The 15,865-nt window shown below is 36.9% G+C and overlaps 1 protein-coding gene across 1 annotated transcript in view; it reads right to left on the bottom strand.

Annotated features, from left to right (window-relative positions):
- LOC110463745 (fibrocystin-L-like) overlaps positions 1-15,865 on the bottom strand; it is a gene marked incomplete at its 3' end in the record, with an annotated part of 45,227 nt that overhangs the window by 19,971 nt on the left and 9,391 nt on the right. The window contains exons 4-11 of the mRNA XM_021518581.1: positions 15,500-15,587; positions 15,274-15,324; positions 12,874-12,956; positions 12,197-12,236; positions 10,666-10,736; positions 8,721-8,831; positions 8,352-8,441; positions 4,538-4,803 (exon numbers count right to left, since the gene is read on the bottom strand). Coding sequence (XP_021374256.1) covers positions 4,538-4,803; positions 8,352-8,441; positions 8,721-8,831; positions 10,666-10,736; positions 12,197-12,236; positions 12,874-12,956; positions 15,274-15,324; positions 15,500-15,587 — 800 coding nt within the window. The remainder of the gene's footprint in view (positions 1-4,537; positions 4,804-8,351; positions 8,442-8,720; positions 8,832-10,665; positions 10,737-12,196; positions 12,237-12,873; positions 12,957-15,273; positions 15,325-15,499; positions 15,588-15,865) is intronic.

Genomic DNA, 15,865 nt, shown 5'->3' with positions numbered 1-15,865 from the left:
TGTATCTGATTTTAATGTAATTTTTCTATTCTACATTACCACCAATCATATTGTAAAACAAGCAAATTTGTGGAAGTTATATACCCCGCTTGCAGGACATATTGTAGATTAACATTATTGAGGTTAGGTTTAAATATGTGAGTATCGTGCTGTTAAGACATAATGTATAGCTTGAAGTTTGAAGAAAAAATAAGAAGCCCTATACCTCATTGATTATCCGTAAATATGCACAAATCACATCGGTTGGCAAACTTAGCATGAGTCGGATGTGCATACGGAATTTGGTTGAAACATCTGAACAATATCTACAGCAATTATCACACGAAATCCAAAGAGTGCCCGAGATGGGTGGAAAGACAGAGGAACACAAATATTGTTATCAAGTTTGAAGGAATTTGGCTAATATTTGCTAGAGTTATTAAGCGGAAACTGCAGATAATGTCGTTTTTCGTTGATCAAGTGGCCATATCTCCGCCAAATGGAGTCCGACAAACTTTTCCAAGCCCTCAATGCTTTGAACCTTGTTACTAAGTTTGAAGACAATCGGAACATATTTGCGAGAGTAAATCAACAGAACGGAAGATAATGACGTTTTTCGTTATTCAAGGGGCCCATCACTTCGCCAAATAAAGTCCACTGAAAATGTTCATCGAACTTGGATGAGTCCTTAAGGCATTTAGACATGTGACCAAGTTTGAAGAAAATCGGTTAACATTTGTTGTAGTTATTGCACGAAAACGAAGTGCGGCAGATACTTACAATTTTCATTATTCAATGGGCCATAACTCCGCCAAATGGGGTCCGCTGAAAGTGATCATCGAACTTGGCCAAGCCTTCAGTTATTGGACAGACAGACAGACCCAAATTAATATACCCCATTTCGGTGAAAGCAGGGATAAAATAATCAGAACGTATAATGTATATTACATACACATTTGACACTTTTACTGGTCAGTCCATATATATATGTGTATGGTCAAGCCATATTAGTAAAGGTCAGTCCATATCTATTATATCGATTATGAAATTTGTTATCGAACAGGACAAAATGATCGATGTTCGATTATTATATATCGATCATCAGTCCATCACTGGCTTCAACTTGTCCATGCTTTTGTATAAATAGCAACTCTACAACCATGAAACTCAAACTTTTCCCCGATATATTATAGTTCTTTGTAACTGTTTGAAGTTTGATCCAAATCCCTCAAGGAATAAATCCGCTAGAGTGCTGACAAGGCTTTTCTAAAAATAGTAACAGTGACCTTGACCGTGACCTAACAACACTGAAATTCAAACTACTTCGAAATATAATTGTCTTTTGTATTCGTGTGAAGTTTGATCAAAATCCCTCCAGGAATGAAGCCTCTAGAGCGCTGACAAACATTGGTGTTACGTACGTACACAGACGGACGGAGATGAAACCTATAGTCCCCCCGGTTTTACCGGTAGGGGATTAATAAGTAGCAAAACGTGTATATCTTTAAGTACACATTTATATGTTCAAGTCATATACTACCGGAATAGAAACTGTAACAAACCAACTTTCATTATTGCATTTTCCACGTATCTTTCTAAGTCGGCCCAATATATCATAACTGATTTTTAATCAGAGTAAGACGTTTTCCTATCATCCCGTAGTAGGACGAGTGCTGCTTTAGCGGTCCTGTCTACTCGATTTTGATATTTAGCCCATCATTTCATCGGACAGATATCAAAATTAAAAACAAAAGAAGACAGACTATAAAATCTGTTTTACTGTTGATAATGTTCTACATGAGAATACTATTAAGGCTTTTGAGCACTTTTTTTAAAAAGGTGCAAAGAATCGGAGCAGATGAATACTCTTTGATTTTATTTATTTCAATTCTATCTTTAGCCACTTTAGTTACATTTTGTTCAGCTAAATTGTTTGGTTCTTATTTTGTTAAACGTCCCATTCAATCCAAAGCGAAGGTCATTTCAGGATGTGTTTCTTTGTTTATTGTGAATGTGTGCTAGAGACGGGGTATGTTGGCGGTATTGCCTCCTTGCGACAGCGCGGATCTCATGCCAACTTAAGAGCGCTACATCTATGAAATACCATGTTGAAGGCACCAAGAGACGTTAAGGTTAGGTTTTGTAAGATTTTGTTCAACGTCCGTTTAACAGCTCAGGTCATGTGAGGACGTGTTTCCGTGTATGCAGGAGATAGGGTATGTTGGCGTGCTTGCCTCCTTGTGATATCGCGGATTAGATGCCGACTTTATAGCGATATCTCACTGAGATGCCATGCCGAAGACACCACGCACATCATTCCACCCGGTGACATTATACTGACAACGGGTAAACAAGTTGTTGCCCTTCCCCTTAATGCTGAACGTTAAGCAGGGAAACCCATTGCTTTCCTCACCTGGGCGAACGCTCAACATTCAAGCCAAAAGTGAGGTGTTGGCAAGCAAGGCGTTAGGAATAAAAGGTAGTTAAAAGTAGAAAGAAAGATAAAGATCCCAAATATTGCAATTGACGCAGCAGATTTATTTTAGTCACTTTTGTGTTCCCAAATAGAGGACACCAAAGCAAATTATTAGCTTATTAGTCGCCTCCCTTTCAAACTTGGTACATATAATTGCATACCAATAAAGTTCGGAAGTTAACGTGGATTTTTAGTGGAGGAATTCCCCCTTGGCATTGTGTAGCATATGGAAGATTTTTTATTTTATTTAATCAGTTCCTTTTAAATGTTGTACGGTAATTCTAGAAGTAATCACGTTTAACATATATAACGGGGTTTTCGGTCGAGTTTCAACTTTGCGCGTATTGTCGTATCACACTTGACATAGCAACACTGTACTACATTTTTGCTGTTACCTTAGGCAAAATAAAAATAAAGCTGTGTTTCTTGTTTCCCGACCGACCCTATTTGTTCATGCCAACCCTAATACAACTATACAATTCATTAGACTTGGGTAGTGGTCAGGGCCCGAGAGCCGTAGATGATTGTGCTTATGATATAGGTTGGGATCTGTAGATAAGTGTGACCATCTGAAGTCTAGGTAGATGAGTCAAGTCTGTGATGTCAGCGTTTGTGCCTCCAGTTGATGCTGACCGCTGTAAGATGTATGGCGAGTTTAATCTAGTCGTATTGGGTCATATTTTAGCATCATCAACAATTTCAATGTATCAACATTTTTAATGTAGCAGGATTTACTAGTTTGGTTTGTTTTGGCTTGGTTTAGTATTGTTTAACGTCCAATCAACAGCTGTGGTCATTTAAGGACGGCCTCCCCTGTATGCAACATGCATGCGTGTAGTGTATGCGTGTGTGTTTAGGGAGGCTGCGATATGTTCGTGTCTGTCTCCTTGTAATAGCGCAGAACTGATTGCGACTTTATAGTGCTACATTACTGAAACATACTGTCGAAGACACCCAGCAGGACACCCCAGCCAGACACATTATACTGATAATGGGCGAACCAGTCGTCCCACTCCTTAATTGCTGAGCGTTAAGCAGGAGTAGAAATTACCATTTTCACAGACTCTGGTATGTCTCGGCCAGGGGACAGACCCAAAATTGTTCCTCGCAGGGGCCGACCGCACGACTAAAGACTAAGAGTGAGTCACTATCAAGGCAGGCATATGGAAGAAGAAAGTTGTTAAAAAACAAATCACGCCCCTAATCTACATAACATACCCAAGTATTATGACTCTTGTCTAAATGGTTCTTAGGTTATCGTTGTTTGAAGTTTTTAACATGTTTGACCCCTGTGAAAGTAGATCAAGGTCATTTTAATGAGGAAACTTTATTGCAATTCTATCACAGGTTTGGTTTAATTTTGTTTAACGTCCTATTAACAACTAACGTCAGTTAAGGACGTGTGTAGTGTACGTGTGCTTGCGTGTGTGTATGCATGAGACAGGGAATGTTATGTGCTTGCTTCCTTGTGATAGGCCAGGTATCTTCTAGCCAAATATCATGCCCCTAAGCCTTATGGAAGATTGTTAAAGCTTTAACAATGTTGACATTTGACGTCCGACTTGCACTTAAAGTTGACCTTTGACCTCATTACTGTACTTAAGGAAACGATTCACACTGCTTGTCTTCATAACATACTCAAGTATCATGACGCTAGTTCAAATGGTTCTTCAGATATAGTTGTTTGAAGTTTTAAACTTATTTGTCCCCTGTAGGTCAATGTAATTATTATGAACAAGAGGCCAATGGTCCATAACGGTCACCCGAGTTCTGATATATTTATACAGAGAGTTGATTTTTGTTTTTTAAACAACAGAAATATTATTCAAAGTGACAAACAAACCACCTTATTAAATATCTATCATACATATTTAAGGTGACCTAAAATAACTGTATAGCACTTTATCAAAGGTACCTATTGGCCAAATATTATGACCCTAGGTTTTCCAGTTCTTCTGAAAAAGTCGTTCAAAAGTTGACGGACGCCGCAGTACGGCATAAGCTCACCTAGCCGGCTAAAAAAGGTAACTTTTGGATCGTAAATAAATATAGGTAAGCATAATATAACAAACGTGAACTTACCAAATTTGCTGGATCTGTATCCGAACTAAGGTAGAACTGGACTCCCGCTGCTGACGCGATAACAAACTGATATTCACCATCAAAAGGAGGAAAGAAAAACCCTCTCATTCGGTTGACATAGTTGCTAGATGTATTGTAACCGGGGATGTGTGTTGTATCAGAGAACGTCGTTTGATAGTCAGGCGCACTTTCATTCAAATTCTTTACCATTGTTAAGTTGCTTTCGAGTGTGTCTTTCCAGGACTCTACAATGAAGCCTCTGTTTCCTGAAAATCACATAATTTATCAAATTTCCATGATTTCGAAAATTTAAGGAAACTGCTGTCAGTTTAAACGATTGCTGAAGTTATGGTATCTATGACGTAAACTACCTTTACGTTAAATACCACTCAAAATTGACGAAAAGAAATATTTTATTGACTGAAATATCACAATATATTCACTATATTAGATGCATTGAAAATGATAATTTGTTTTACAAATAATGCAAGTCAACCTGTAAATATGACAATTTTCTTAAATGTTAATGTTAAGGTAATAGGATTGTGTCACCATTTCTCAGTATATATTTTTCAAATTTTGTAGCTATATTGCTTTGAAATAAAGAAAATGTTCTGCCACCAAAAAAGTACAGGTTGACAGAATTTTAAGGATTTTAAATGGAAACCTATTTAAAAAGGAGTGAATTTTAAAAAAAATGAAAGAGTAATTTTTGGCAAAATAATGTCAATAAAACTGATACTGCCATAGCTTAGTATTGCATTTCTGTCAATAATAAACATACAATATTCATCAGTTTAATATTAAACATTAGAATATGCGGAAATTGTGATACTGTCTCCCTACATTGGATTTTCAACTAGGGATGTACTTCCTATTTCCGTTTATCAATACACTCCTATGACCTTAATTGCCCCCGCCATTTCGTTATCGCATTTGTGGCGCTCTATATCGAAATATTGTATTCTCCTTTTATTTTAGATAAATATGTGTAAAGTCATATCAACAGCTACGGTGTGTACAATGTGTGTGATAGTGATGGAGGACAGGTACACGTGTGTATTTACCTCCTTGTGATAACGTTATCTAATGTTGACTTAATTATTTTGTCGTCATTTTTTAAATCTTTATCCAGTTTGCAGTGTATGGTAATCCTGAACAATTTCAAATCCTATTATTGTTGTAAAAATGCATCTTAGTGTCTTATATCCTATGGTTACCTTATATATAATTTCAGTGAGATACCACTATAAAGTCAGCATCAAATCCGCGCTATCGCAGGGAGCCATTTAAACCAATATAGTTTGCCTCCAGCACTCATACACACATTTACGCGTGCATTACATATATTCTCCTAATGACCTTAGCTCTTAAACCTTCATACAAAGTTCAAATATAACCGTATCAAACTAAACCACATTACGTTTTACCTCCCTCTGCCCCATAGGAATCCACGCCCTCCGTTATATACGCAAATTTTCTCCCCCTTTTCAAAAGATGCTCTATACCAAATGCAATTAAAAAAAACATCCTTCGAAAATGGTATCCCTTTTTTCTCACATACTCAACTTATACAACATTGAGTTCCCTACGTTTGCCGAATAACACATTGTTCTGAATATGTATACACATATCTATCCCCGAATTTGTCTCTACCTTCTGCCTCGTTATAGGAGATGGGTGTAAAATAGTATATTTTTTTTTATCAAATTGAGTTCCACCGAGCAATTTAGGTGAAATAGCGTTTAAAAATAGAAAAGTTGACGGAAGCCGCGCCACTATTTATGGTCCCTCAAAACAAGTGAACTGAACAGCTTGGACCTGTTTTGTTTTCGCGAAACAACCGATTCGTCTGTTTTTATATTTAACCTTTTTTGTAGAAATACTGGCGGACTTGCAAAGGTTTATGCATGCCTTGCAAGGCTTTGTTAAGGCTCGTCTGGAAACGGCATCTGATTACTAGGTAAAACTCTCGTTGCGAGGGGGATATAGGATTCAGCCCGTACGTATGTATGCATGTTTCAGTCTTTGTCATCGCTCTAGTGACTTCATTCCTGAACGGAATTTCCTGAACTGTATGCAAGTGTTTGGTATGGCAATGCCTTGAACAAGTTTGCGTTTCGGGTTTCTACGTTGAAGGTCATGGTCACCTTTCCTACTTTTAGAAAAGATGTTGCCATCATTCTAGCGACTTCATTCCTCATGAAACTCGATAGAGGTGTTTGCCATGGCAATACCTTCAACAGATGCAGTCGCTAGAAAAGATACTGTTACATAATACAATTTTCTATTCATTTCCTCATATATTTGTCACACAATGTGTGAATGCGAAGTAATTTGTACCACTTGTGATGCATTATTTCTTAAACGAACAACTCGTGTCCAACCGGTTCTACCGTTTGAATCTCGATAAATGAAAGCAGCCCCTATGAAGCATTTTCTTTCTGGTTCAATTGTGGAATGCAATACTCTTTTGGCTACTATCAAGCATCCCCTTAAAAATGTTTGCGTTATTTAGAGTAGCCATTGAACGTACTATTGCATTCTCAGCAACTGTGTCCATTTATATTGAAATCGTGTTTTACTTAAATTGTTTACCCTGTATATACTGTATATACCTTGTTCAAACTGTAGTGACTTTAAAGTCTCCATCAACGTTTTTTAGTCACCCCTGGGGGAACCCCAGTGGGGACTATTAATTTCGGTTTCAGCCCCAGATTTTGACCTCTGTTGTCTTTGGCTGTTAAGTGTATGCTTATGTCGGAATATACCAGGCGCTAATTAGAAGTTCTTGGATAACTCAGCTATCGATTTCCTTTTTAAACAGGAAAAGCATAAAACCTAAAGACGTTCCAAATTTCACACGGGAATTACATATAGCCTAAATATGTTCCGAGTATGAATCGGGCACCGTTGAGGTTCCCGAAGGGGTAAACTTATCGTATTATAAATTGCTATTGATTGATTTAGATTTTTATGTCTGACCAACGACGTTGGGAATTGATAAATATCACGTATGGGTAAACAACGAAGAATTGCACCGCATTTATCACTCTGTGGTTGAATTGTCATTTTTGGGTAACGTAATTCTGATCTCTTGTTTGGTATGGCAAGGAATGTGTCAAAACGACATGGGTAAAGTGACAAAGTTTGTGTACCGCAAAGAGTCAATGTCGCGTGATACTATTAACCGGCAGGATTTTACAAGGTGACATCCATGCGAATTGAACCGATAATGTTACGTCGTCGGGCCTGTTTGAGTGACTGCCTTTAAGCGTGCACACTCTGTCGATATCGATGACTGATGCAGTCAGATTTGCAGACGTTCAGAAAACTACTTGGAAAAGTGTATTTCATAACAATAAAAAGTAAAAGATTTATCCGTATATAAGATTGAACCTTTTCTGAAACTTATTGTTGTGAAAAACAACATCGTTATATTCCAATTACCTGTTCTGCCCATGCCAGGTGACTGTGTCAGCGCGCAGATTTTACCGTATTCGAGGTGTCGGTTAACGCTAACGTCATATTTCCGACATTCTTTCTTATTAACTTCATGTGTTGGCATGGCTACCTGAACAGCGTGTATGTATGTACACCTGGTCATTGGTTACCATTTTGATTGACAGGTAAAAATAAGTATGATTGGGTGACTTTCATGTCATTCTGACATATTTCTAGTTGTATTATGTAATGAAGTTACACTACACATATCGGGTAATAGTCAATGGTCAACTTATAAAATATGTTTGAAACCCCAACTGTTCGCCAATGAGCGTGTCTTCCTATTTATATTTACAAATTAATGAATTACCTGGGTAAAGTCCATTGGTCGTTTCTGGTTTCCGGGCAGTTTTACACATTATTGTCGTGGCATTGATAGTTATCACGTGACATCGTGTATCTGAAATAATTTGGATGATTTCCATATTAAACAAAACAACATTTGTAGCAAGGGGGACAAGACAAAATATTTCAATAAAACATCGTAGGAATATCCAGTCGGAGCTTATGTATGAAAGTTGTTGTGATAAACAAGTTCACAAAACAGCAGCTATCTATTCCTATACTATAAAATATATATTAACACGTGATGTCTACGACTGTCTACAAATAGTCTAAAACGTCAGAAAACCAGTATAACTTTTGTATAAACTTAAAATGCAAACTTATATATACTTACCCCCAACTTTGACAACTGCCTCAGATCTGGTCTGGTCAAAATAATTTCCAGATATGGTTATAACTGTTCCTCCCTCTGAACTACCAAATGACGGAGTAACTGAATTTATTTCTGCATAACATAAACCAGTGAAAATTATTACATTTCGGTAGAATATGAAACAAAATCAATTCGAACATTGGTTGTACAGAGTTTAACGTACTATCAACAGTTAAGATAATTTAAGGACGTGTCATATGTGTTAATTTGCAGGAAGCAAAGTATGTTGGTGTAATTGTCTATAGCAAGGATCTGATATCGGCTTTATAGGAATGTGACTTATGTACGTTAAGGTATTTTTGAATAAACAGCACGCATATATGGACCCTATGGTATTTTTGGGTTGTAAAGAGTTAAAAGTACATGAATAAAATAACAAGTAAAAGGCCGATATCCGAGCTGAAAGGCTATACGAACAATGGTAACAGACAAAAAATAAAGATCATGACAAGAAAATAAGGCAATATACCATGACTCAATATACAATTCGTTAATGATCATCTGATAATGTATCCTAAACTACCCGGAAAATATTATACCTTTACCTCATCATTACCTCGACTCCTGGTCGTTTAAGGGAACCTTTTATAAGAGTTTAACAAATTTGCCCCTGTGACCTTGCAAGTTTTACAAACGTCATTCAGTTGAACAAACTTAATAGAACTAAATCCCACCATGCAACCATCTTAATTTTATCAATCTGTGCCTTTTGGTTATTGAAAAGGGGTAATTTATATGTTTACATATATTAAGTAGACCCCAGTGATCTTGAAAGTAGGCCAATGTCATTAATTTGAACAACATTTGTAGCCATTCATATAAGCATGTAACTGGCAAAAGATCATCAAACAGTGTCAATGGTTATTGAAAAGCGGTTATCCAAATATTAATACCAATTTGATCCCAGTGACCTTGACAGTTAGTGAAGGTTAAAAATTTGACCAAACTTTGTAACCATTCATCCCATCACGCTACTGGCCAAATATCAATACTCTTGGCAATTAGGGTCTTCAGAAGAACTTGGTAAAATAGTTTAATTATTTGAACACAGTAACCTTGAAAGTGTTCAAGGCCATTCTGTTGGATAAGTTTTGAAGTCCTTCATCGAACCATGATACAAGCCAAATATCATCACCGTGAGACTTTTGGTTATTCAAAAGAATTTGTTTGAAGATTTATAAACGTTTGACTCCAGTGACCTTGAGAGATGGTCAAAGTCAATAATTTGAACAGACATTGTAGCTCTTCATCACAGTGTGCTACTCGCTTGAAATCCTCATCATGGGTATTTTGGTTATGCAGGAGAAGCTGACCATGGCATACGCTTACAATAACCTAGTGAAAACGGCCGGCGTATCAGGTTGCACAATCAAAGAAGCAAATACTAAATTTTGTATGCTGTATTATTGACGTTGAAAGTGGGTGTTTCCATATCAATTTGGTGATGGAAAAAGAAAAAAAAAATATGATACATTTTTTCACAGAAAGACATTGTCTTTCACGAACAATCGATGTTATACTGTTTAAACAATATGTAAGTATGACTTGGTCTGAAACGGTGAAAAAAACAACCAATTTACAACGCAAATTTCATCTCATGTACTATAACACAGATAACATTGATCCGTGTATTTAAATGAAATCTTCCTTTTTTTCATCGGTGTAAATGTCAACTTAAATACATGTTTAAGAAGAAAACGAATATTACATACAAGTCTTCTTATGATTCTAACCATATATCCACCCGACAAGGAATGCGTTTTATTAAAAATACAGTCAGGATTCGTACAAAAATATTCAAACACATTGGCCATAATTCCCCTCAAAAGTGCTTCATACACCAGGTATGACAAACATAATACATAAATAAGTGTATAATATAAAAGGAAATAGATCTTCAACATACCTGCATAACTCTGGAACATGAATATCTGACCATTTCGGGATACTCGATAAAGATTCAAATTTGTCTTTGATCTGTGAAAATAAAACATATTAACAAACTTTTTACTGAAAAGATAAATAGTTTTGTTTGTTTCTTACATCGAGTAAAGTGGGCCATTCTGAAACTAAATCGGTCGGTACCCTCAGATACTTCTTTAACTAAATGTTGATTTTATCTTCAATAATGGGAAACTTGTGTGGCTGGTGGTTAGATAAACATAAGAGTATTCATTCTATATCCTGTTTGTGCTGGACTTACTTAACTGGTATTATGGTTATCATGTCCCCGTCTTTTGGTTTTAACTTAGTATTCTTAACATACTAAATGATTTCCCAAAATCATGGTAAAATGAAACTTCTGATTTGAGAACTGTTACTGAATATATATTAAAATATCTCACTTGTTGGTATCGCTGAAATCACACATATTCAGCTATCAAGATGTGTGCTGGAAGCGGTGTGTTTGTGTAGTAGCTGTACCATTCATTATTAGAATGCATTGACTTTCAGCTAACATTGAAGACATGTTTTGGTTATATACCAATTCTTCAATCTTATTTCATACCTTTGACTTGAAAAATAGTTATATCTTCCTCTAAATTTGTAAAAAAGGACCTCAGCCTACATTCAAGGTAACCGTGGTCAAATATGTAAAAGAAAGTCGAACGGCTGGCTTATTCGGTCTACCAAAGATATTAGGTCTACTTTCAATGTCACAGAGGTCAAATACCTGACATAAAAAAAAATTGCTAAAGCTAAGATTAGGTTTCTTTTGTTTATCATCCTATTAATAGCTAAGGTCGTTTGAGGACGTGCCTCCATATGTGCTATGTATGTGTGCTGGAAACAGGGCATGTTGGTGTATTCATTGTTTTGGTAGACAACTGAAAGAAGATGTATTACCAACAGCATTCCCTGATTCCTCATTCTCCTCTACCTTAGAATAGTAAATATATGATGATGAAAACAGAAAAAGACTCATGATCAATCGAGAGAGTATTTATTCTATTGTAAGCATGTACTATTATATTTACATCGCATATTGTAATTACAAGTATGTTATAAATTGCATCAGATACCTGGACTAAATCTGTTGTGTTTCGAAGCAGAAAAAAATATCAAAAACGTTTTAATTCGTTCGGTTTGGTTTAGTATTGATAAACTTCCTATCAACAGCTATGGTCCTTTAAGGACGCCCTCCCCTGTGTTCAAGATGCATGCGTGTAGCGTGTGTGTGTGCGTTTTTGGAGGCTGCAATGAAGCTGTGAGTGAAAATAAACTTGCAATTGCAAGTTTTAATTAACTAGCTCATATGCACCAACACCGAAGAAGTTATGTCACTTAATTACTCTTTTGGGACATTTGTGTTTGTTTTTCTCGTAGATAAACATTTTTGGACAGAATGACCTCACTGCGTCGATGAACTTAATGATTTGTTTCGACCTTCGCATTGACCTATATTACAATCTTCAGATTAAATAAAATGCACTAACCTTCCTCGAGCTGTCAATGTGTAGCTCACATTCAAATTTCCTGTAAAAATAAGTGTTGGAACGAGTTTTGAAACAATTCCAAAAACAAGAATGTCAAATAACCTAGCTTGCACTTTGAATAAATATCAATATGCCCAACTCTTGTGTTTGTAAGATAATATCCCAACACTTCTTTTTGATTATTGAAAAAAAATTACACAGTTTAATTATGATTATTTGTGACGAAGCATTGATATACAACGTAGATACTTCTTTAATTATGGCAACTGGAGGCACGGTAGTCTAGTGGTAGGATGTCAGGCTCGTGTGACCGAAGGGTTGCGGGTTCGAGTAGCGGCACGGCACTGTGTTGTATCTTTGAGCAAGATAATTTACTTTGCTACTCAGCTGTAAATGAGTACGTGGTTACGCAGTGCTAGAATTGTTGAATTCTAGCTGTTAGCGCCGAAATGGCAGCTCCGACTGTATGCTCCCCATGGAGTTGAGAAAGGTATTGGCTGGTTGCAAAGGCCCTATAACCACGGATGATAATTTGTTAACCGATTTGAGACGACCTACGAACTAGGTTGCGATAAAGCGGTATATAAGAACCTCGAAATATTATTAATATTATTAACTGAATACTCAAATTTCCATTCAAATGCAATATATAAGGAGAGAAGCAACGAAAACTTTACCTATTTGCGATCCCGACTCGCTCAACCGGCAGGTTAAGACACCATTGTTACTTTCCCCGCTACCGTCCAATACGATACCATTGCTACAGGTGGGGTATTGAAAAAAACATACATAACACAGTAAAAACTTGTATACACATACGATGTGAGATTTTGAAAAATCATATGAACACTAGCGAGTACCACTTGACGTGTCCTACGTCGTAAAAAAATCGAGACGTTTGGGTTTTTATATCTGTTAACATGCCAATTTCTGCTTTATATATTGTATACTGAAATTAATTACTTGGTGAAACATTCAGATGACGGTCAGATATATTACATGGACTTTTACGATCATGCAGTCGGATACAGCATGCATTTTCTGTCCCCGAACCTGCACGGGCTATTTCTTTACGAATGGAGGGGTTTGAACCAAATTTTGTTTAGAGCTTTTTCGGGCAAGGGGAATTCAAATTTATATAAACAAAGGGTAAAGTTCCCCTGGTGGCCGAGGGGCGGGGCACATTAAAGAGACGACCGATTAAAACTCCTCTTTTCTCTACAAATTGAGGGATTCTGAACAGATATTGTGTCCGGCATCCTTGGGCAAAGGAAACATATTTTTATGTAAACGGATGGTGTCGCCCAATAGGGGGTAGTGAGGTTTTAATCTTTTAATTCCTGTGACCTTAGTACGATTGAAAGGTTCGAAACACACTTTGTGCAAATGGACTCAATTTTGTATTAACCGAGTATGTACTTCTACTCCTCTCGAATGGATTGACTTGAACTAAATATTGTCTAGAACATCCTTATGCAAAGGGAACTCAATGGTGGGTAAACAGAAAATGTTGCCTCACCTGGGGACAGAGGTGCGGGGCCCAACAGGGGGAGCATAATGATAAATACTTGGAATGTTATGCTAAACATTCTTTGCCAAAGGAATTCCATTTGTATAAACAGAAAGTGCGACCCCTCTAGTGGTAGTGGTAGAGGGTTGGGGCCCCAATAGAGATACATATTTAAACTCGTTCTTCCTTAAAAACAGGTTTGGTTTGATCTGTTAAACTTCTTAGCATCAGGTAAAGCGGATGCGTGAGTATGTTCATCTCCCAAGGGGGAAGACGGGCGGGCCGAATCGGGGTATGGTTTTAAAGGATTTGACGTCATATCAATAGCTAACATCATTTTCATGATTTACATATCATATGCATGATTATAGAGATTTACCTAAATTTCCTCTATTTGAGGAGTTGTGGGGACAACCTCCGTTTATACACAATTGAGTAACCTTAGCCAATGATGATTCAGGTCAAATGTAGTCCAAATCCACGGAGACGTTCAAGACAAAGGAAATGTTGACGGACGGTCGCTGCGCCATGGCATAAGCTCACCGGTCCTTTGAACCAGGTGAGCTCATAAAACCAAAACCAGACCACCTACATTATATTCGAGACACGTTTGATCGTAGTCTCCTTGTGCATTACACGGTATCCATTTGATAAATGATTTTATGTATTAAACGTACATAAAACCCTCGATACTTCGTTGTAATTCGAGTGGTACTGTAGATATCCAACGCAGAAAAACATATCTTCTCAATATGAGAAATACTGCTGAACGCCAACTCAGGCAGGTTTAGCTTACGGAGTAGGACAGCATGGACATATCTTTACCAGTATCCAGAACTTAGTAACATTACGAAAATGGCTTTTGTTAAATTAAATTAATATATACTTATTTAGTATAAAATTAGTTCCTGACTGGCGTCATCAACTCATTCCGTACCGCAAATCCATTCGGATTCCGTACCGGATGTCCTTACTAGACTCGCCCCCGCGCAAATAACAAAATGGCGGATTGTTAATGTTCTTTTTGGACGAGGTGTTATTGCTGCAAGAATTAAACAGGTAACCGTGAACAGATATTGTTATTGTTTCATGTTGTTGTTTATAGACACACACCTCTTCATTTTCGCAGCATTATGACTGACTGGCAGCTAAATATGGCTGAGAAATCAACATCTGTTCGGTAACAAACGATACAAAACCTTGTTTTCAAAACAGCGTTGTAGTGGAGGTTCTTAATAGGGAATGATTAATGTTGACGAATACGAAGTCGTTAGGTAATATTTGGTGATGAATTTTCGAGTGTTCATATCGAATTAACATCTTGCTTCAGATTCGAAAACAATAGGTCACAAAATATAAATTGTGTACTCTGCACCTATACAACTATTTCTTTCAAACTGATGGGTGCTGATTTTAGCGACAAATAATTGTATTAGGCGATTGTCGTGTGCTATAACCAGCTAACCATGAGGCAAGTTACACCAAAGTATGTTGCCGTTTGTACACGACAACGGGGACCAAGATGACATATTGTTGTCGGAAAGAGTTAAGGTGCACATTAACTTACCTCTGACCATTAGAAGATGCTATTTCACAAAGATCGCCTCCTGCTGTGACTCTGTAAAATGAAAGTTCCAATTACATGTGTTATTCAGGAAATAAATAAAACAATATTTTTCGATAAAGTCTGATGATTTCTCTCTTAAATAAATCCGATTAAATGGATTCACGTTGTTAAGAAGATATTTATGAATAATAGATTTCGTATATGCATTAGCAGCTTCTAGACGCACCTTGCTACATCGTCTGCATCTCCATTAGTGCTGGCGTTCATGCCGTATTTAGAAGTATAAATTTGTCCTCTCATGGTCAGCAACGTTCCTGTAGAGACAGTATTATTATAAGTATGCATACAAATGGTTGGTCTTCGCTGGCTTAAAAAAAACAGTACTCAGTGACTAAAAAGCACGTTTTTGATTGAATATCAATTAGAAGTGTAAGCGAGAGAAAATATATTTCAACTTGTCTTAAACAATCAAGCGATATATGGAAATATTATTTGGTTTGTGTATAGAAAGGTAACTGATAATGACAATGGATTGGTACCTATGTATCCTCCATGGTGCACAAACAAGTTCATCTCTAACACGAAAAAACGT

This window comes from Mizuhopecten yessoensis, unplaced genomic scaffold (genome assembly GCF_002113885.1).
Source record: "Mizuhopecten yessoensis strain PY_sf001 unplaced genomic scaffold, ASM211388v2 scaffold10923, whole genome shotgun sequence".
Lineage (NCBI taxonomy): Eukaryota > Metazoa > Mollusca > Bivalvia > Pectinida > Pectinidae > Mizuhopecten > Mizuhopecten yessoensis.
The sequence above is the reverse complement of the archived record's forward strand: the minus strand, read 5'-3'. Positions and strand labels throughout refer to the sequence as shown.